This window comes from Muscardinus avellanarius (assembly GCF_963383645.1).
Source record: "Muscardinus avellanarius genome assembly, chromosome: 14".
Lineage (NCBI taxonomy): Eukaryota > Metazoa > Chordata > Mammalia > Rodentia > Gliridae > Muscardinus > Muscardinus avellanarius.
Window position 1 is genome coordinate 82252951 of NC_137800.1, and position 20680 is coordinate 82273630.

The window sequence follows — 20680 nt, forward strand, 5'->3', positions numbered from 1 at the left end:
CTGACCATGCTGGGAGGAGGGTGTGGGTTAGAAGGGACGCAAGATGGCAGCCAGGAGAAGTGCTGGCCGAAGGCCAGGGACAGACAGACTGGGTCACTACCCCAGATCATCCCTGGCCTTATCTGATAGGCAGGGAACACCTGCGGCCTCGGGAGGGCCGGGGGGTGGGGAAATAACCTGCCAGTCTGCTCTTTCTGCAGGCGCATACAGCACAGGCCTTGAAGCACCATACCCCCTTATGGCTTTCCCAAGCTGCGGCCCCCGAGGGAAACCCGAGGAACCGTTGGATTTGCCGTCCTGGAACTTATTCTGTCACCAGCCAGCCCTTGTCTTGCCAGTAATCACAGAGGCTGGCACGCCGGCACCACGGTGCACATCACAGAACCCAGGCCCTGCTTACCAAGTAAGACCTGGCCCCCACACGTGGAGGGAGCTGGAGTACTCTGTTCTAAGTGAACAGGGGGAAGGCTGCAGAATGCCACACCCACAGCTAACAAAACCGTACGTAGACGCCCTTGTGACTCTGGAGAAGTGTCCCACCAGTGTCCCAGATGCTTCTCTCCTCTGTGCCTCTAGTTCTCAGCGTGCTGTACAACGCGCGGGGAATGCGGGGTCAGCCTGGTGCTGCCTTGGGCAGCCCCAGCTCTGTCCCGGTCTCCCCTAGAAGCAGTTGTTTTTCAAAGCTATCCCAATGACTCCTGCTGCTTCTGAGGTGTAGAACTTCAAGCAGGTGCTTTAAGGGCTTCTCAGCTGCAACATAAATGGTGCATGCACAGTGGAGTTTCCACCCGCCCTCGCCTTGCCTTTCTGCAAGTAATAAACCTGCTTCACATAACTTGTGCAGTTGAGTGTGTTCTGTTGTGGTGAACTCGGGTGATTGGTAAAACCATAGCAAAATGCAGAGGTCAGAAGTGTTAACTCCCCATTCCTAGTGGTAGACACAGAGCTGTTCCACCAACGACCTCTTTCTTCATTACACTTGATATTCTTAGATCTACATATTACTTGCCTCTGTAATATTTCAATTTAAAACTATTCCCATGGGACCCGTTTCCCACATTCTTCCTTCCCTACAACTTCCTTTCTGGGCAGCTCAATCCCAACCTTTAAATGATGCCATTTTCAATTTTCAAGTATTAGTCTCTGGCCTGCTTTTGCTTTCAATCTCTCCCACCCGCCGTGGCACTGGGGATTGAGCCTTGGGACAGTCTGCCTCCCAGCTGTACCCCCATCTCTAATTTATTTTTATTTTGAAACAGGGTCTTGCTAGGCTGATGAGAGTCTCACTACTTGCCGGGCTGTCCTTGAACCTGCGAACCTCCCAAGTACTAGGATTAGAGGTGTGCACCATCATCCCTTAGCTATATGCATCTCTCTTCATACCTGCAATCCAGAACTTGCCTGTTCTCTACTGAGTCTATCTCTTGCCTATTCTTGCCTGAGTCTGTACTCTGTATCCTATTACCCAAGGTGTATCCCTACTTGGGTAACCATGAATCTTAAACTCAGCATATTTAAAACTGAGTACTTAATTTTTTCCCCAGAAATGATTGAGGAAAATCTTGCCCTCTCTCTATTGTTCTCTGTTGCTGCATAACAAGCCATCTCAAATCATGGTGTCTGCTTAAACAATAGTATTTGTTTTGTTCTCAAATCTGCAATTTGGGTAGGCTCAGTTTATCTTTTGTCTACAGCTGGGGGCAGGGGTCAGCTGGAGGACCTACTTTTAAAATGGCTTGCTTACATGGCAGGAACGTCAGGGCTGGCTTTGGCTGGTCATGTAGCCCGTGCCATGTGCCGGGGCTTTGGTTCTTTTCTGAGAGGACACAACCTTGGCTGCTGCAATGGGGTTTATTAGGGTCACTCACCAGGAGGGGGAAGCAGGAGTTATAAAGATCCCTCAGCACTGCATTCCAACTCCTAAAGAGGGTTTCTGGCCCTTGGACCGCGGAACTTACAGCTGCATTATTAGGGAAGCCCCAGCTATAGTATAATGAGCGTCCAATAGTACCACAAAGTAGCAAAACTGGGCTGCCTACCTTGCCAGGTCAGCATTTCTAAGAAAGGGAGCCCCAGCCCTGCCTGCTGCAGAGGGGCTGGAGTATTCGCAGTTTGCATGTGAGAAGCAACCTGGAATTTGTCACCAGTAGATGTGCTTGCAAGAAATGTTAGAAGGACCTCAGAGAGAACGTGATATAGGCCACAAACTCAGATCTACACAAAGAGGAACATTAAAGAGGGAATAAATGAAGGGAAAATAAAGACTTCTATTTCTTTCTTTCTTTCTTTCTTTCTTTTTTTTTTTTTTTTTTGGTGGTACTGGGGTTCCTGGAAACCCTTCTACCACTGGGCTACACTCCTAGACCTATTTTTATACTTTTAATTTGGAATCAGTGTCTCTTAAGCCAGCTCAGCTGGCTTCGAACCTGTGTGATCCTCCTGTCTCCGCCTCCCAAGCGTGGGGATTACAAACATGGATTACAAGCGGGCGCCACCACGCCCGGCTATTTTTCTTATTTTTAATCTAACAGATAACAGCTTGTTTAAAGTAATATGGCAACAATGTTTTCGGTGGTGATAGTTTATGGATAAGTGAAATGAATGAGTAAAATGGTGTCATCAGGAATGCAAATGAAGAACTGGGAATCCTCTGTAAGGTACTTACAGTTCCTGCCAATCGGTACAGTGTTATTTGAAAGTGCACTGGGATTATATTTTAGTCCATTTTATGTTACCCTAGCAGAATGCCACAGACTGAGTAATATGTAATATATAAAGGAAAAAAAGCTTATTTTGGCTCATGGTTCTGGAGGCTGGGAATTCCAAGAGGAGGGACCAGCATCTGGTGCGGGCTTTCATGCTACATTATAACATGGAGTAGGGCATCACATGGCAAGACAGATCGAGGGTCCTAGCTCAGGTCTCCTCGTCTTGTATAGTCACTAACTCCATCACGGGACCCCGCTATTTATTTAATTAATTAATTTATTTGCAGTACTGGGGATTGAACACAGGAGCATTCTAACTCCGAGCTATACCTCAACCAATTTTTTATTCTTTATTTTGAAACAGGGTCTCACTAGGTTGAGAAGGGCCTCACTAAGTAGCTGAGGCTGGCAGTGAACCTGGATCCTCCTGTCTCAGCCTCCCAAGTACTGGGGTTGCAAACATGCATAAGCACGCCCAGCTGGGGACCCCACTTTTATGACCTCTTCTAATCCCAGTTACCTTCCCAAGGGGGCCCACTCTTATGATTTTATCTAGTCCTAATTACCCCACAAAAGCTCCACCTCCAAATGTCATTAACATATAAATTTGGGAATTTTATAACACAGATACATTCCAATGACAGCAGGCTAGTTGTAACTCTGTATTATTAACTCTAGAATGAAAACACACACACACACACACACACACACACACACACACACAGTTAAAAACATTTATAAACCAGGTGTGGTGGTACAAGTTTGTAATCCCAGTACATGGGAGGCTGAGACAGGAGAATTGCAAATTCACAGCCAGCCTCAGCTCCGTAGTGAGGCCCTCCACAATTTAGTGAGATCTTGTTTCAAAATAAAGAATAAAAAATGGGGCTGAGGGTGTAACTCAAAGGTAGAATGTCCCTGAGTTCAATTCCCAGTATTGAAAAAAGAAAGAAAGAAAAAGAAAATAGCAACAAGGATGGTAGATAGATGCTAATTCAAAAACCATTGATGTTGCCTTAAAATACCAGTGGTCTAAACATACCAGCTGAAAGTCAGAGGCTTTTACAATAAATTAGAAAATAAACATGATCTAAGTATATGTTGCTAATAAGAAACTGATTTTAAATATGAAGACACAGAGATGTTAAAAGCAAAGGCATGGAAAATCACATACCATGCCAACTAGTCAAAATAAAATATGACTGGGAATCTAATTTCAGAGTGAGAAGATTATAGAGTTTAGAGAGAGAAAAATAATCAGGAGTAAAGAAGGATACTGCATAATAACTGAAAAGTCAATTCTAGAATGCATAATAATCTTTAAATTTTATATATCTGTGATGGACAGAATTATGTGGTCCCCAGAATTCATTGTTAAAGTTCTAAGCCTCAAAATGTAACCACATTTGTCCCCAGAGTCTTTACAAATGTGATTAAATTAAGGTAATTGGAATGGACCTCAATTCAGTTTGACTGGTATCCTTATAGGAAGAAGAAATTGAGACTCAGACACAAAGGGAAGACCATGTGAAGAAAGAGAAAAGACAATGTCTACCAGCCAAGGAAGAGGCTTGTAACAAAGGCTTCTGCACAGCAATATAGATTTATGGTGTCTAAAAACATTGACCAAACCCAATAATATTGCTTCTATGACTTCAAATACAATTTCTAGAAACACAAAACTCTACATTGCTATCACTGAATATATGACATTTCTATAGTCCATGATACAACAGATATTTTGGAAGGAAATAAGGAAATTTTTATCCCCTCTTTTGTGAATTTAGGCAAAATAAACAACCAGGATTGAGGCAAGTATCTTGATTTAAAGGGGCTTTTCAGACATCAGTACTTTCACTGCATCTTAATTTATTCCAGAAGAATTTTACACTTCAGGACAAATAGTTATATTAATATTCTGAAGAGATGAGATGGATTTTGAAAACTTTGAGGTGAGATTTTTATTTTTTAAAAATTTTTAGTGCTGAAAATTGAACCCAGGGGCATGTTACCTTCATGCTGCAACCCCAGCCCTTTTTATTTTTTATTTTGAAGCAGGGTTTCATAAAGATGAGATCCTGTGAGAGTTTCACTAAGTTGAGGCTGATGGTGAGCCTGAGATCATCTTGTCTCAGCCCTACAAGTACTGGGATTACAGACATGTGCCACTGTGCTCAATAATAGAAAGATGAAGGTTTTTTTGTTTGTTTGTTTGTTTTAATGTGCGGTACTGGGGATTGAACTCGGGGGTATTCTGTCTCCTAGCTACATCCCATCCCTCTTTTATTCTTTTATTTTGAAACAAGTTCTCACTAAGTTGTGGAGGACCTCTCTAGCTGAGATTGACTATGAACATTCAATCCTTCTGTCTCAGCCTCTCAAGCCCTAGGATTACAAGCGTGGACCACCACGGCTGGCTTAGAGAGTGAATCTTACAAGAAAAACAAAGGAGAACTCAGTGTCCACCTACAGGTAAAATATGAGTAAGTGAAACTTAACATTGTACACCTAGAGATGGGCACTTTTAAGAGATAGCGAGAACACGACTGACCCTTTTATAAGACCATCTAGTAGAAGGACCACTGGGAGGAGGGTTTAATACTTGATTTACAATCAAACTCAACCACATCGACACCTGCAGTAGTTTGCTCAGGCCAAAGTACCAAAATGCCACAATCTGGGGGAGGGCTATTTTGTCACTGTTCTAGAGGCAGAAAGCCCAAGACCTGGACGTGGCAGGTTTGTTTCTCCTGAGACCACTTGCTCTCCTTGGCTTGCAGACCCTTAGGCCCTCCTCACCCCTTTCCTCCTGTGCGCACAGCCTGGCGTCTCTGCTCTCTTTTCTGGTGCTGAGTCAGCCCACCTCTGTCTCTCCTAGGACCCTGTTGCAGTAGCGCGCCACCTTTATAACCTCGTTTAACCTCAACCACCTGCTGGAAGGCCCTATCTCCAAACAAGCCTCCTCGAGGGGTAGGGATTCAGCATATAGATTTTGGTAGACACATGCCTATTCCTGGGTTGGCTTAGCCTTAAACAGATACCAAGAGGCGGCACAGTGCGAACAGTTATCGTCCCCAGAGTAGGAGAAGCAGTAAACAAAGGGTGGCCTTTCAGAGTTCTGTTTCCAAAGGTGCGTTCAGGAAGCTGGGCCGCGTCTCCAGCGTGAGCTCCATCAGCTCACCGCCTGGTCCCCAGATCTGCTTGCCAGGAGAGCCGGCGGCCTCCTCGGCAATTAGCCGCAGCCGAGCGCCCCTGACTCCCCTTGGGAAAGTCACCGCGCCCCTAAAGCAGCAGCGAGGCTGACCTGTGGCTTCCCACCCGCAGGTCCCGGTGTGAACCTGAGGGTAAAGGACAGGAGCGTCTGGGGAGGATGGGGTCAAGCCCAGGTCCACACTGAGCATCTTTCCTGGGGGTGGGACGCGATCGCCAGGCCCGGGTCAATTCTGGATCTTGGAAACTGCTGGTTTCCTTTACTTCCCCCGACGCCAACCAGAGCCGCCCATCTTCTCTTTATGAAAAACGGTCCCCGGGGGCAAAAATTTGTTTTCAGCCTTGTTGTCCAAGCACTTACCTGTTTCGTGTAAGCACTAGCTTCTCCTGGAGTAAATTTTCTAAAATTCTCCCTTCATCTTTCTTCCTTCACCTTGTGGAAGTGAGGAAGCGTCCTGATACCCGGGGTCGTGTGCAGGTGAAGGATCTCAGCTGTGTGCTTCAGGGTCCACACCTGGAGAACAAAAACAATCTGTGCGTGGCTCCCCTCCTCTCACTACCTCAGGAAGAGAGGGGTCCACGTGCCAGAACTTAACCCCTTCAGAGAAAAAGCCCCCACGGAGGGTAGGAGGAAAGGGGGGCTTTGGGGAGCAAAAGGTGGGCGGCCTCCGGGTTCTCTCGAGGATTCTCGCGAGGCCTCATGCTATTGGCTCGAGAAGTGTGAGAAAGTGGGTGAACAATTCGAGATGAGAAGGTGTATCTCGGCCCCACAGGGAGGTGGCAGTGTGGCGTTCAGAAAGCTGTGGAGGAGACTTTGCCCACATAGAGAATCAAGGAGTGTGAGAAGCCTCTGTCCAGGCCATTGGTCGGGGACAGCCCACTTTGGCTGAGAATAAGAGATGTCCACTTCCATGATTTCAAGGGCAGGGGCCTGCCCACTACAGCCCAGGTACCGGGGCCAAAGAAGCTGCAAGTATCCTGCTAGTTATGTAAAACAGTCTTGGAGACAGGTAATAGACGGGTTGATATGCTTCCTCCCTAAAGACAGTAGGTCTGACATGCACCTTCCTCAATTCTAAGGAAGAGCTTCTGAGGTCTCAAGTCACCCTGAAGTTAGTTTCTCCTTTGACCTCAAAGCAGGTCTGGAAGAAAAAAGTTTGAAGCATCTTTGGCAGATTGGAAAAACATAATTTGGGTGTGGGTCCTCTGGTTCTTGACAGAATTAGTTTTAGAGGGGCCAAAGAAGGAAGGGGAGAGACAGACAGAGACAGAGAGAGGGAGGGAGAGAGAGAGAAAGAAACATTGAAAAAACAATAGGCCAAACACAGCATGGCTAATATTTTATATGATAAAGAAGAAAAGGGGACTGTTTCTTCTATCAGCAGAGTGGCACAGTGGAAGCATGCTGGGCCCATAACCCAGAGGTCAATGGATTGAAACCATCCTCTGCTATCTTTCCTTTTCTTAAAGTACTTAAGCCGCATTTCACTTCTCTCCCCCTGTTTTTTCTTTAGAAATGTGTTTGACGTATTTCGTTCTCCCTTCAAGTTTTTGCATAATACGTCTTTTACTCATTTCAAGAAGAAGCAAGTCTTACATAGAAAGTGACACATTCCACGTGTAATTCCAGCAAATTAACCTCTTTCTTTCTTATTTCCCTGTGTGGGAAAATGCCAAATATGGGGGTGGGGAGGTGGTCTTGCTCTGGAGCAGTAAAAAGAATGGAAAAAAAAAAGTTGATTAAAAAATCTTACCATTACATACATAGAGGAAAATAAATTAAAAACGGATACAAGAATTCATGGAAACAATATTTCCTGTCAGCAGGCAGAGGTGATTTTGTGTGTGTGTGTGTGTGTGTGTGTGTGTGTGTGTGTGTGTGTGGTACGGGGATTGAACAGACAGCATTCTACACCCCCACCTAGTTTCTTACACTTCTCATAAAAAAACAAAACAAAACAAGATTTTATTTCTTATTTGGTAGAGTCTCATTAGGTTGATGAATCTTACTACTTATTTGCTGAGGTTGTCCTCAAACCTGTCATCCTCCAGTCTCAGTCTCCCAAGTAAGGTGATTGCAAGCATGTGCTACCACTTCTAGCTCAAAGGTGGTTTTGAAATGAATTGCAATGATATATCCAACTTTGCCCGTTGGAGAAAATAAGAATGGACATTTACCAGTCAACTATGTAAAAAGTCAAGTGCTAGAAAGATGAGTGACTTAAACATAAAATATAAAAAAACAAAACATGTGGGTATTAATAAGAGAACTCAGAAGAAAACACTGGTTTGAAACTTATTGCATAAGAAATATTTGAGCAATGAAAGCTTAATAAAATGTTTCAATGAATGCCTACAAAAAATAAAATTTAAATTCTCTTATACGTACACAATTTCACGAAAGAAAGAATCCACTGGGGGAAAAATAATAGAAGAATCTGACATGCTGACAACATTTCCTCTAGCTTCATTGTTTTAATCAAGGACAGTGTCTTTAATCAACTTAATCCTTTAGAGTTTATGATTTGTCACAATATTTTTGTGGTCTCACACATTGTTTTCCACTGATCTTCTAAAATGTTTCTTTATAAATTTAAATTATCCCAGAGAATTGGATTTTTGGCATATATGTGCTAAAATTGAATAGTCTGATTTTTAATGAATTTTGTCCATCAGAGAAACTAGCAATTTTATATGAACTAGAATCCTTTAAAAAATTACTTGGTGTCTAGTGGGGGAGAGGTTACTAAACAAGCAATTTAAACATAAAGTAGAAGCAGTATGTGAGACCCTGTTTCAAAATAAAAATAGAGCTGGAGGTAAAATGCCCCTGGGTTCAACCTCCAGTACATACCAACCAACCAACCAACCAACCAACCCATGAAGTAGGATGTGAAAAGGATTGGCTGTGCTGAGGACACATCAAATGGGTACCTCATAGACCCAGATATAAGGGAACTCAATGAAGACCTTCTAAGAAGGTCTGGAAGCTTTAAGTTAATATTTGAAAAAATGAGTAGAGATCTAGAGCTCATGAGGGCAAAAATGTTTTGTAGGCAGAAAATGAGAAGAGTGTGGAAAAAAATGAATGGATTGAAATAATTTACTTATTTTTAGGTTGTTGGGGCTACGTGTCAAACAGCAATAGTGACTAGCGGAGGCTGGAGATGTGTGTGGGGCACAAGGACAAGGGCTTGTCTGACTCGCGTGGGCTTTGCACTCAGGTGGCTGGCTACCAGTGGTTTGTGAGTCTGGGGATGGAACCCAGAGGCATTTGACCCCTGAGCCACACCCCCTGCCCAATTTTTTTTTAATCCTTTATTTTGAAACAGGGTCTGAGTTGCGAAGGGCCTAAGTAGCTGAGGCTGTGCTACCAGTGGTTTGAAGGACTACACATATCAAATTAACAGAAGTGCAATAAATCCAAGAAAGAACCTAAAATGTGTGCAGCCCTGCTGCGACGAGGAGGCCTAAAAAGGGTGGATCTGTGGGCTGGAATCTATTCCCAATGATAGCGTCCCAAGGAGGAGTAAAGGCTGGAAGAGCAGCTGAGTCCAAGTTTACTGCCTTCAGATCAGAAAGGCATTAGTGTTTAGTTAATATGAGCATTCATTTACAAACAGGCATTTCTTTTAGACCTATACATATTCCTTTCTAGGAATCAAAACAGACACTAGGAAGATGTGCCTCTCATTACCTGAATCCGGACCCCGGTCTCAGGACTGGGGTCCTCTCGTAGATTTCTGAGGACTGACTAAAACAATTACTGCTCTTAAGATCAGGTGGGCTGCATTAAAAGGCGGCTCTAGGTTTAAAGGGGTAAAACCAAAACGATTGCAAGGTCCCACCGAGATTTGAACTCGGATCGCTGGATTCAAAGTCCAGAGTGCTAACCATTACACCATGGGGCCCGTAAATGCGCCATTCAAGCATTATTTTCTTGTGACAAATATGTATTCTCGAGCCGCCAATCTACAAACCGGACTCTGTCGCCCCCCAGAGGAGCATTTTTGAAAATATGTAGGTGTTTTCGCTGTGATCGTCAGGCTTTTTTATCCGTTAGAATCCGCGGGAACTCTTGCAAAGCTCAGCAGTCCTGTACTAAAAACAGCACAACTTTCGCAAAACGGCCTTGAGTTCCCCTTTGCGACTTTTTGAGGCCTTTTTCTAACAGCGAACCCCCTGCTCGTGTAGCCTTCCAGTCATTCTCTTACAATTGGTAACGCTCAGGACCTACCCAGGAGAGCTGCAGGGTGGTGTTCTTGGAGAACGTGACCCATGACCTAAGCGGAGCGAACCAAGCGCAGGATGGCGAGCAGCCATGGCCTTAGTGCACTCACTCAAGAGCTTCGGTGGTTAGCAAGGTTGTTTTAAATTAAGGGAAGGTGCACCAGCTCTTTCTCAAGTAGTGGGTGGCTCTGAAAAGAGCCTTTGGGTTAAGAACGGCAGGACCCGCTCACTTGGCGCTGGTGTACTTGGTGACGGCCTTGGTGCCCTCGGACACCGCGTGCTTGGCCAGCTCCCCGGGCAGCAGCAGGCGCACGGCCGTCTGGATCTCCCGGGACGTGATGGTCGAGCGCTTGTTGTAGTGCGCCAGGCGGGAAGCCTCGCTGGCGATGCGCTCGAAGATGTCGTTCACGAACGAGTTCATGATGCCCATGGCCTTGGACGAGATGCCGGTGTCGGGGTGGACCTGCTTCAGCACCTTGTACACGTACACCGAGTAGCTCTCCTTGCGGCTGCGCTTGCGCTTCTTGCCATCCTTCTTCTGCGCCTTGGTCACGGCTTTCTTGGAGCCCTTCTTCGGGGCGGGAGCAGATCTCGCCGGTTCTGGCATGACTGGAGGTTTGTAGAACAGAAAGAACACCACCAATCTCGCCTCTATTTATAGAGCGTTATGCAAATGAGGTGTAGTAGCAGTCTCTCGTGATTGGTTGATAGATTTTTGACGTCATGTTTCAGTTTTATCCAATCAGAGTATACGTCCTACAACTCGTTCCATTGGTCTAAATGAAAACAAAAACAACCAATCATGCAGATTCCTTTTCGCGCTCAGTGGAGTCTAAACCTTGCAGAATTCGTTTTTTTTTTCAGCCCTAGTTGTTCAGGAAAGTTGGTTTCTGGCCATATCTGGTTGTAAGCAGAACGCCAAAGCGCGAACTAAGGCTAAGATCCCCTCTCACCCGGCGGGGTTGCAGTTTCTTTGGGGTCGGTCCGCAGCCTGTTATGCAATTTTGCTGAGCTAGTTGGCGCCGGCGCGGGGGTCTACTTGGCTGCGATCCTGGAGTACGTGATGGCTGAAATCCTGGAAATGGCGGGAAACGCGGCCGGTGACAAGAAGAAAACTCTTATGTCTCGCGCCACTTGCAGCTGGCCATCCGCTGCTGCTGGGCAAGGTGACCGTGACTCGGGGCGGCGTCCTGCCCAACATCCAGGCCCTGCTTTTAGCCCAAGAAGATAGAGCCACCACAACGCTAGGAACCTAATTACTAAGCTTAAAAGTGCCTTGGAAAAAGGCTCTTTTCAGGGCCATTTTTGTAGTAAGGGGGGTGGACAACAAAAAAACCCAACACTATTCTGCTTTCTTTATGTGTAATAATTCTGGGTGAGTCCGATCATAAAATGCCTTAAGTCTCCTTCCTGTCCACTTTGCCAGACTTAAGCCTTTTTTCTTAGGTAATTGTGAGCAACATGAGGCTGAGCAAGTATTTGCTCAAATAACACTACAATGTACAATGATGAAGTAATTTAATTTAGTTACAGCAAAAGTTTAAATTTAAATTCAAGGATTAAAACCTTTCAAATGGTACAAGTAAAAACATTTCAACCAGCCGGGTTTGGTGGCGCACGCTTGTAATCCCAGCATTTGGGAGGCTGAGACAGGAGGATCTGAATTCGAAGACAGCCTCAGCTCCTCTTAATGAGCCCCTTTGCAAAACTCAATGAAACCCTGTTTCAAAAAAATAATAAAAAGTAGGGCTGGTAGTGTAGCTCGGAGGTAGAATGCCCCTGGATTCTATCCCCAGTGCCACAACAAACAAGCCTTTAAAACGGTATAAGAGCTGGGCGTGATGCCACACGCTTGTAATCCCAGCATTTGGGAGGCTGAGACAGGAGGATCATGTTGTGTGGACAGCCTTAGCTACTAAATGAGGCCCATTGCAACTCAATGAAACCCTGTTTCAAAATAAAGAATAAAAACTAGGGCTGGAGGTGTAGCTCGGCAGTAGAATGCCCCTGGGTTTCATCCCTAGTATCGCAAAAAAAAAAAAAAAAAGAAAGAAAGAAAAAAAAAAGAAAAAAAAAGTATAAGTTGTGTTCTGATACTGACTAGTTTTATTCTTCATGGAATTATAATTCACCTTTTTGTACTTGAGTAATTGCCCAAGTATGGCAGTCCAAATTTGGTTTTAATAATGATGTTACTGTATTCTTGTTAAAGCGGATTCCAAGAGCACTAACTAGTAGGTGGAACCCTCAACTGGAAAAATAGTGAGGTCAAAGACTTGTAATGTTTTATATGTCTGTATGGAATCTTAAGGATGGGACATTTATGCCACATTTCAGTTTTGCCATCTCAGAATATTTTGGCACAAAACCTTTTCTTTTTCCCATTAAGTTCTGATTTAACTCATTCTTTCAAAATCAATTTGATCACACTTAGATGCTATGCGTTAAAGATATATCATTAATCGGACACAAAGTTCCTGCCCTAAAGAACCAACAATCTAATGGAAAGAAATCATAAAAGCAAATAATTAAAATACTGTAGCAAAAATAACCAGAGTAAGCACAGAATGAGAGAAACATAAAGGAATGAAATTTGTAGAAGATATCATCTGATTTGAGGATTAAAGGAAATTGGAAATTGGAGAAAAGTATGGAGATCCAGCAGAGAATGCGTATCACCGAAGACTTGTGGCTCTGATAAGTCAAATGACAAGAAATTTAATATTGGCAATAAAGGAAAAGTTATAAGAGAAAGCCAGAAGAGATTTGTAAGCCATTCTAGATTTAAATACTTTTTATATGCTAATTACCCCAAGTCTTTATGTCCATTTCACACTTACTTCCTCAATGATTTCTATAACAGCAAATAGAATCACTGTCCTTTAGCATGAAGCCAAATAATCTGGCATCACGCAGCGTCCATTTTTGGGTACCTTTTCTATAGTAAAACTCAATTCCTAAATGGGAAGACAGAAGGAAGGATGCTCAAAGTTCAGAAAGAATTTAACTAGAAGGATGCTCAGAAAGAGTTTGGCTAGATTACCAGACGGTTGTCAGCATATGGAATACTTCAGAGACCAGATATGCATGTACATATAAGTAATTACTCACTGTACCTGAATAGTTAAATGGGAGGTGTATATTAGCTCCAAATCTCCAGGAGAGAGTGCCTTATCCAGCCATCAGGGGTATTGATCACTGCAAACCTGTACATTTGTGTGGCCCACCCAGGGGCTTTCTACCTCCAGGCTATACTCCCAGAGAGCCTCCCTAAGAAGCTAAGGCTGGCTTCGAACCTGTGCGAGCCTCCTGTCTCAGCCTCAGTGTGGCCCTTTCTAAGTTAATAGCTCTTAGTTTCTCAGCCCAGAAGAAAAGAATATACTGCTTACACATTCAAGAATACCAATCTGCTTAGCAATTGGCCTTAGTTTAGATCAGCAGACATCCCCCCCCGCCCCCCCACCCCCACACACACCCCTCAGTTATGGGCATTGCTTCCTTCCAAAACAATGCAGCTTCCATTTCAGAGGAGAGCGAATTCTGTGTGTGTGTGTGTGTGTGTGTGTGTGTGTGTGTGTGTGTGTGTGTGATGCTGGGGATGGAACCTAGGGGTATTCTACTTCTGAACTACACCCCCCAGCCCTATTTTTCATTCTTTATTTTGAAGCAAGGAGGTCTCACTAAGTTGCAGAAGGCCTCAGTAGTTGAGGCTGTTCATGAACAGCGATCCTCCTGTCTCAGCCTCCCAAGTACTGGGATTACAAGCATGTGCCACCACGCCAGGCTTCAGAGAGCTAATTCTTGAGAGAAATACTTGATTTATTTTGTTTAAGGTGTTGATTCCAACAGAAAGTGTTAGAACATTAGTTTAACATTGTAAATACTCAAATCATTCAGAATTTCTTATGTAGAGACCATGTAGGCTTTATTTCCAAGGCATAAACACATTGTAATTACTGCAGTATTGATCTTGTTATCTAATTTCAAAATAATGCATTGAGAATACAGTCAGTTCCCATAACTGAGTAGCAAACACAAACCACCAGGTGAAAGAATTCAAATTGCTTTGTAGAATTCCATGATTTTTCTCTTTCACAAACTGACAAGAGCTGGAAATGATGATGTATGTACACAAGTCAATTTGTCAGGTAGTCTTTCATGCTTAGATGAGAATGGAAGGTGAAGAAAGGTTATGGACACTTAAAATTTGGAATGTAGGGCATGCCTGTTACGGTCTGTGAGAGGCTAGTTTTAGCATGTTTAGCAGGTGTTTTTGCTTCATTTACATTTGAGATCTTCCACATTGTTTTTTTTCCCCCCTATTATTGCACGCATAGACTCATTTTTCAATAAAAACATTGAAATGTACAGTACTGGTGGTACGCAAGTAAATGAAAATTCTTCCTTTGAAAATGAACCTGAATTGTAGATTAGACAAACTAGTCAAATAAATCACTGGTATAAGAAATTTATTATAAAACAATGTAAAAAATAAGTAGGGATTTAATGACCGTTGTCAGACAAAAATTTTAATGAGAGGAACATTAGGCAAAATCTTGGGCATTTTTATCATCTGTAAGACCTGTAATAGGCTTAAGACAAACTGATTTTGGATACAGTTCATTATTCTTTAGTCACTGCTAATATAGGTCTACAGAACCTGTGTTCTCTTGTGCAAGGGGGCTAAAAGCTAATGCACATATTTGTATATGTAATTACTCAAGGTACTCAAAACGTCACCAACTACTGAATGGGCTAAAATAGGACAAGTTCAGCTAAAGGTATCGCTCAGGTTCAGAAAAATGTCCAAGCTTTGAGGTACTTCCAGGTGAAGTGGGAGGCAATGACGGTTCCTTGACAGGAACGCACTATTTTAAGTCAATTAACGTCCCATTGCTGCCCTTCGACCCAGAACACTGCATACTACCCAACTACTCACAGGCTAAGAAGGGAACCTTGGAAATACAAAAAGCTCAGGACGTTTCAACACAAACGTACAGTGCAAGCAGTTCTCTTTACGAGTACTTGAGAGTGGCTCTGAAAAGAGCCTTTGGGTATATGGGCAGGGGTGTGGAGCTCATGCCCTCTCCCCGCGGATGCGGCGCGCCAGCTGGATGTCCTTGGGCATGATGGTGACGCGCTTGGCGTGGATGGCGCACAGGTTGGTGTCCTCGAACAGCCCCACCAGGTACGCCTCACTCGCCTCCTGCAGCGCCATCACGGCCGAGCTCTGGAAGCGCAGGTCGGTCTTGAAGTCCTGCGCGATCTCGCGGACCAGGCGCTGGAACGGCAGCTTGCGGATCAGCAGCTCGGTGGACTTCTGGTAGCGGCGGATCTCGCGCAGCGCCACGGTGCCGGGGCGGTAGCGATGGGGCTTCTTGACGCCGCCCGTGGCCGGCGCGCTCTTGCGGGCCGCCTTGGTGGCCAGCTGCTTCCGGGGCGCCTTGCCGCCGGTGGACTTACGGGCAGTCTGCTTCGTACGAGCCATGGCTTGCAGGAATAACAACCCAGGAGAACAAGTTGGCCCATATTTATAGGCAGAGCTTGATGCTGATTGGACAAAACTAGGCCATGCCTTCCCAACTGTTACCGGATTGGTCAAAGACTTTAAATTTTGTTTTATTTTAAATCCCTTGATAGTTTTGTTTATAGCCAGTTTTCCCATTCCCTCCATTGTTTTATACCTGATATTTTCAGTTGGAATAAATGCACAAGATATATATATATTTTTCTGGGAGCCACAGTAGAACAAAATAACACCAGAAAAAAATTAATAATTTGATTAAAACACGCTATATTTTATATATTTTTGTATTTTAATATGTAAGGTTGCTAATTGTTTTGCACTAGTTAAAAATTCAGTGTAGTGTATGTGTATAGCATTTTTGGACTTCCAATTTCTGTGATAATTGACAGTACCTGTCGTGTTTGTCAGTGAAGCTATATATCCCGATCCTAAATTTTCTACCCTTCAAACACTTAAAATTGAATGACTTCATTGTTCAAGGAAACCCAATCTGTATGTAAGGAATCCAGGTCCAATTATTTAATATATTCTTACACAACAGATCTCACTTTGAAATAAAAACCACACAGCAAGATTTACTGTCCCCAAAATCCTGCCCACCCGTTATCCCAGAATTTGGAAGGCTGAGACAGGCGAAGCGAGGTTCGCGGACAGCCTCAGCTAGTGAGGCCCTTTGCAACTCAGACCGTTTTAAATTGAGAGAAAAAAAAAAAAATAGGGTTGGGAGTGTAGCTGAGGTAGAATGCCTCTGGGTTCCATCCTCAGTAGTCCCCTAAAAGTATGTGCATCCTAACTAGAAAAACTCGTGTGGGTTAAGACACTGAAAATACTTCAGAACTGTGTGGCAACAATCTTGTCTTTGGGCCGCGTGCTAAGATTCCGGATCTTTTACTAATAACCCCGAAAGTTATCAAGACCGCTAACAGACACATTAACTAGTTTGCTTTTTGCAAGCAGTTTGAAGTCTTGGTGAACTCAAATATTGAACAAATTTAAGCACCCTGATTCCGTGTCAGCTCAAAATCTAGGCTTCATATGCAAAGTCAAAACGACAAAGTGGAAGGAACAAGTAAATCTGTGCCCAGTTCTTTCCAAAATCTTGTATAGTGGCTCTGAAAAGAGCCTTTGGTCTGGCTATGGCGTTCGCGTAGATTCAAGCAGGTTCTACTTTCCCTTGGCCTTGTGGTGGCTCTCGGTCTTCTTGGGAAGCAGCACGGCCTGAATGTTGGGCAGGACGCCGCCCTGCGCGATGGTCACCTTGCCCAACAGCTTGTTGAGCTCTTCGTCGTTGCGGATGGCCAGCTGCAGATGACGCGGGATGATGCGGGTCTTCTTGTTGTCACGGGCTGCGTTGCCGGCCAACTCTAAGATCTCGGCGGTCAGGTACTCCAGCACAGCAGCTAAGTAGACCGGCGCGCCAGCTCCTACACGCTCAGCATAGTTGCCTTTGCGAAGCAGACGGTGAACCCGGCCGACGGGAAATTGCAGCCCAGCCCGAGACGAGCGGGTCTTTGCTTTAGCGCGCGCTTTGCCGCCCTGTTTACCGCGTCCAGACATGATGCTTAGTCTGTGAGAATGACTAGAGCTGAAGGTGGAATTCTTCACTATTTATATCCTCCACTGAGCGCGAAATGTAAGTTGTACGATTGGTCAGTTTATGTTTTCATTTTGACCAATGAAACTAGGTATAGGACGCGTACTCTGATTGGACAAAATTGGCATTGACGTCATAAAAGCTTAACCACCAATCACCAGAGAACGCTACTACGCCTCATTTGCATATCCCTCTGTGAATATAGGCGAGGTTCTTGAGTCGTAGTTTCATTTCTGCTGTTCTCTCCTCATCATGCCTGAGCCTGCCAAGTCTGCTCCCGCCCCGAAGAAGGGCTCCAAGAAAGCCGTGACGAAGGCGCAGAAGAAGGATGGCAAGAAGCGCAAGCGCAGCCGCAAGGAGAGCTACTCGGTGTACGTGTACAAGGTGCTGAAGCAGGTCCACCCCGACACCGGCATCTCGTCCAAGGCCATGGGCATCATGAACTCGTTCGTGAACGACATCTTCGAGCGCATCGCCAGCGAGGCTTCCCGCCTGGCGCACTACAACAAGCGCTCGACCATCACGTCCCGGGAGATCCAGACGGCCGTGCGCCTGCTGCTGCCCGGGGAGCTGGCCAAGCACGCGGTGTCCGAGGGCACCAAGGCCGTCACCAAGTACACCAGCTCCAAGTGAGCGGCTCCTGCCGTTCTTCGTACAACCCCAAAGGCTCTTTTCAGAGCCACCCACATTTCTTGAAAAAGAGCTACCTCGCTGTTCCTCTAAAATAGAAACTACATTTTCCAATCAGTATGGGGTGCTGTTTCTAGATCGCTGTTTGGGACTCTACGTCTGCTTCATTTTTGCACTAAATAATTTTCTTGACTTAATTCCGCGGCGAATTCCTCTGCACATTGCTAGGCCTGTGGTATTTCAGGTACCTCTCGGAGGATGCCTTGCTGCGGATGGAGGTTACAAAGCGATCTCGTGTTTCTTGGTTATTTGCTTCCCACCGAAACTGCGTTTTATAAGCTACGACATATCCAGCTAGGTAATCCTTTTAGTGTTGTCCTCCGACTGAAGACTTGATCTTTAGTAGGCAGCATAACTTGATTATCCTGTTTGCTAAGGTTGCACCTATTTATATTTATATACGGTGTTCCCACAGGTTGAACCCAGTACTATCTACATTGAGTGACCATTCTTAAAGGAATTAAATGGCCATTATTTGCATTGTGTTAGGCACCTTTTTTTGCGGTGCTGAGTTAGGCTGCCTAAAAGCATCTCTAGTTTGGGACTAGCTAGAGCTAATAGAACTGTGACATCTGCTCAAGTAAAGGATTAGTGTGGGTTACAGGGAAGAAAGGTGTGACCAGCGTGTTTGTTCTTAAGGTACATCTTGAGTTGCTTTTCTTTCACCACACTTTTTCACTCATTTATTCTGCAAATTGGCCTTATGTGCTAAGAAAGGCTTGTAATGGGAAAGTCTTTGGCATCTTTGAACAAAATAGGATAATAAATAGAAACTGGGCAGGAACAAAATGGAACCTCTAGGTAGCCAGGTTAGAGCTGAGCAGACTGGAAGAATTGTTTAGAATTGCTGGAGGTTGAAACCGCTGGGCAAGATGGGCCAGAGGGGGCTTAAGATCCTAAGGGGCTGAAATGATCAGAAATGTATCTACCACGGGAAGGCGCAATTCGGATTGTTTTTTTCTTTTTTCTTTTTTTTTTTTGGTATTAGGGTTTGAACCCAGAGGCTTTCTGTCGAGGGCCATCTTAGAATGCACACACTGAGATTATTATCTTGGAACCGCTCAGTTTGAACACATGGTATTTGGTTGGGTGGGATTTGTCTGCAAGTGGACAGATTCCAAGGGACCTGGAGTGATCTCTGAGGCATCTCTGTTGTCATCTCCACCCAAGAATACTTCCTCCAAGCTCGATACATGCCTGCCTGCCTCACTGACCTTTATTGTAGCTGGTTACAATTATTAGGTTGTGTTTGATTAACTTCTATGACATTTTGTCTTTTTCCCCCCTATATATGCAAGGCCCTGCTTACAGAAGGAAAGAGAATTGTCATCTCTAACCTCCTCCCCAACTCCCCCAATTATTAAAATCTCTTAAAATTATTATATCAGATGTTATGTCATTGTCATACAAGAAAGACCAGTGTTGGGAAGCTGCCCTAGAGCAGTGACCTTCCGTGGTAGAAATAATGGAATAACTCAGGAACTGCAGGGAGCAGCGTCCTTCCATGGCGGGAACCATGGAACAATTAGAGATGCACAAAGCAGCAACCTGCATCAGGACGAGTAGGAGAAAGGGAGTTGCAGGTGAGGAAGAACGATCTGGAATGAGGTACAGGTTGCAGCTTCTGCAACTGAGTGGTCAAGAAAGAATTTATGAGCCGGGCTTGATGGCGCATGCTTGTAATCCCAGCATTCGGGAGGCTGAGACAGGATCTCGGTTGGCAGACAGACTCAGCTACTTATAGTGAGGCCCTTGGCAACTCACTGAGACCCTGTTTCAAAATAAAGAATAAAAAATAGGGCTGGGGGTATAGCTCAGAGGTAGAATGCTTCTGGGTTCCATCCCCAGTACAGAGAGAGAGAGAGAGAGAGAGAGAGAGAGAGAGAGAGAGAGAGAGAGGTTGATTGAGAGAGGTATTATGGATGATGAGCCTGGGAGGGAAGAGAATTTCCTTTTTTCGTTCATTTAGTGAATATTCATGACTTATCTACTATGACTGGGTTTTGTCCTGACAGAGATGGCAGCATTTCAGCATTTTGTGTTTAGCATCACTTAAGTGAACACACAACTACTGATTAGTGCAAGAAATTAAAGACAGGGCTTTAGCCTCAGGCCCTATGCTTTTAGGGGTGTGAACCCTTTGATTGTTCAGCTCTCCCTGGGTTGGTAGAGTAATTTATGTGACAAACCAGTATTTTCTACAGATAATAATGAATCTACTTAACATTTATTGAATCTTACTAAATGATAGGCTATATTTAGGTTTACTTCCTTTAACTCTAATTTTCTAAACAACAGTCTCCTCACTTTTGAGATGAGGAGGTGGAGGGAGGGCCAGCAAGTTACATGAGGTCATGAGGAAATAAACCAAATGGCAGCTTCAAGTGAACAGCAGGTAGAGGCCTACTATGTGAATTCAGCTGGATACGACGGCAGCCACTTTGTATCATGGTTCCCAGAGGAAGCGTACATACAGTTTTTCCTACATAGTTTCTCAGTAAAGAGACAAAACCATTCATTAGTATGGTGTGTGGAGCTTTGCCGAAATATGTCTGACTTCCATTACCTTGAGACAAACCAGCTTTTCCAGCTTGGATGATCACCTTTGTCCTCTAATTACTATGCACGCATCTCCTACTCATCCAAATTGCAGTATCTGCTTAGTGCCGCTGCTGCTGCAGACCATACATAGTATGTGGCACTCCCTCTGCAGGCCTGGAT

At 44.5% G+C, this 20680-nt stretch overlaps 4 protein-coding genes across 4 annotated transcripts; 1 reads left to right on the plus strand and 3 right to left on the minus strand.

The window, feature by feature from the left end:
* Positions 1–10374: 10374 nt before the first annotated feature.
* LOC308272868 (histone H2B type 1-K) lies at positions 10375–10755 on the minus strand (the record flags this gene model as incomplete). The annotated part of the gene is made up of 1 exon (XM_080709899.1): positions 10375–10755. The coding sequence occupies one exon, from the start codon at positions 10753–10755 to the stop codon at positions 10375–10377; it is 381 nt and encodes a 126-aa protein (XP_080566025.1).
* Positions 10756–15225: 4470 nt separating this feature from the next.
* LOC308272967 (histone H3.2) lies at positions 15226–15636 on the minus strand (the record flags this gene model as incomplete). The annotated part of the gene is made up of 1 exon (XM_080710020.1): positions 15226–15636. The coding sequence occupies one exon, from the start codon at positions 15634–15636 to the stop codon at positions 15226–15228; it is 411 nt and encodes a 136-aa protein (XP_080566146.1).
* A 1203-nt stretch (positions 15637–16839) lies between these two features.
* LOC308273041 (histone H2A type 1) lies at positions 16840–17232 on the minus strand (the record flags this gene model as incomplete). The annotated part of the gene is made up of 1 exon (XM_080710146.1): positions 16840–17232. One exon carries the CDS (start codon positions 17230–17232, stop codon positions 16840–16842), a length of 393 nt encoding a protein of 130 aa, XP_080566272.1.
* A 289-nt stretch (positions 17233–17521) lies between these two features.
* LOC308273388 (histone H2B type 1-F/J/L) lies at positions 17522–17902 on the plus strand (the record flags this gene model as incomplete). The annotated part of the gene is made up of 1 exon (XM_080710485.1): positions 17522–17902. The coding sequence occupies one exon, from the start codon at positions 17522–17524 to the stop codon at positions 17900–17902; it is 381 nt and encodes a 126-aa protein (XP_080566611.1).
* Positions 17903–20680: the final 2778 nt, after the last annotated feature.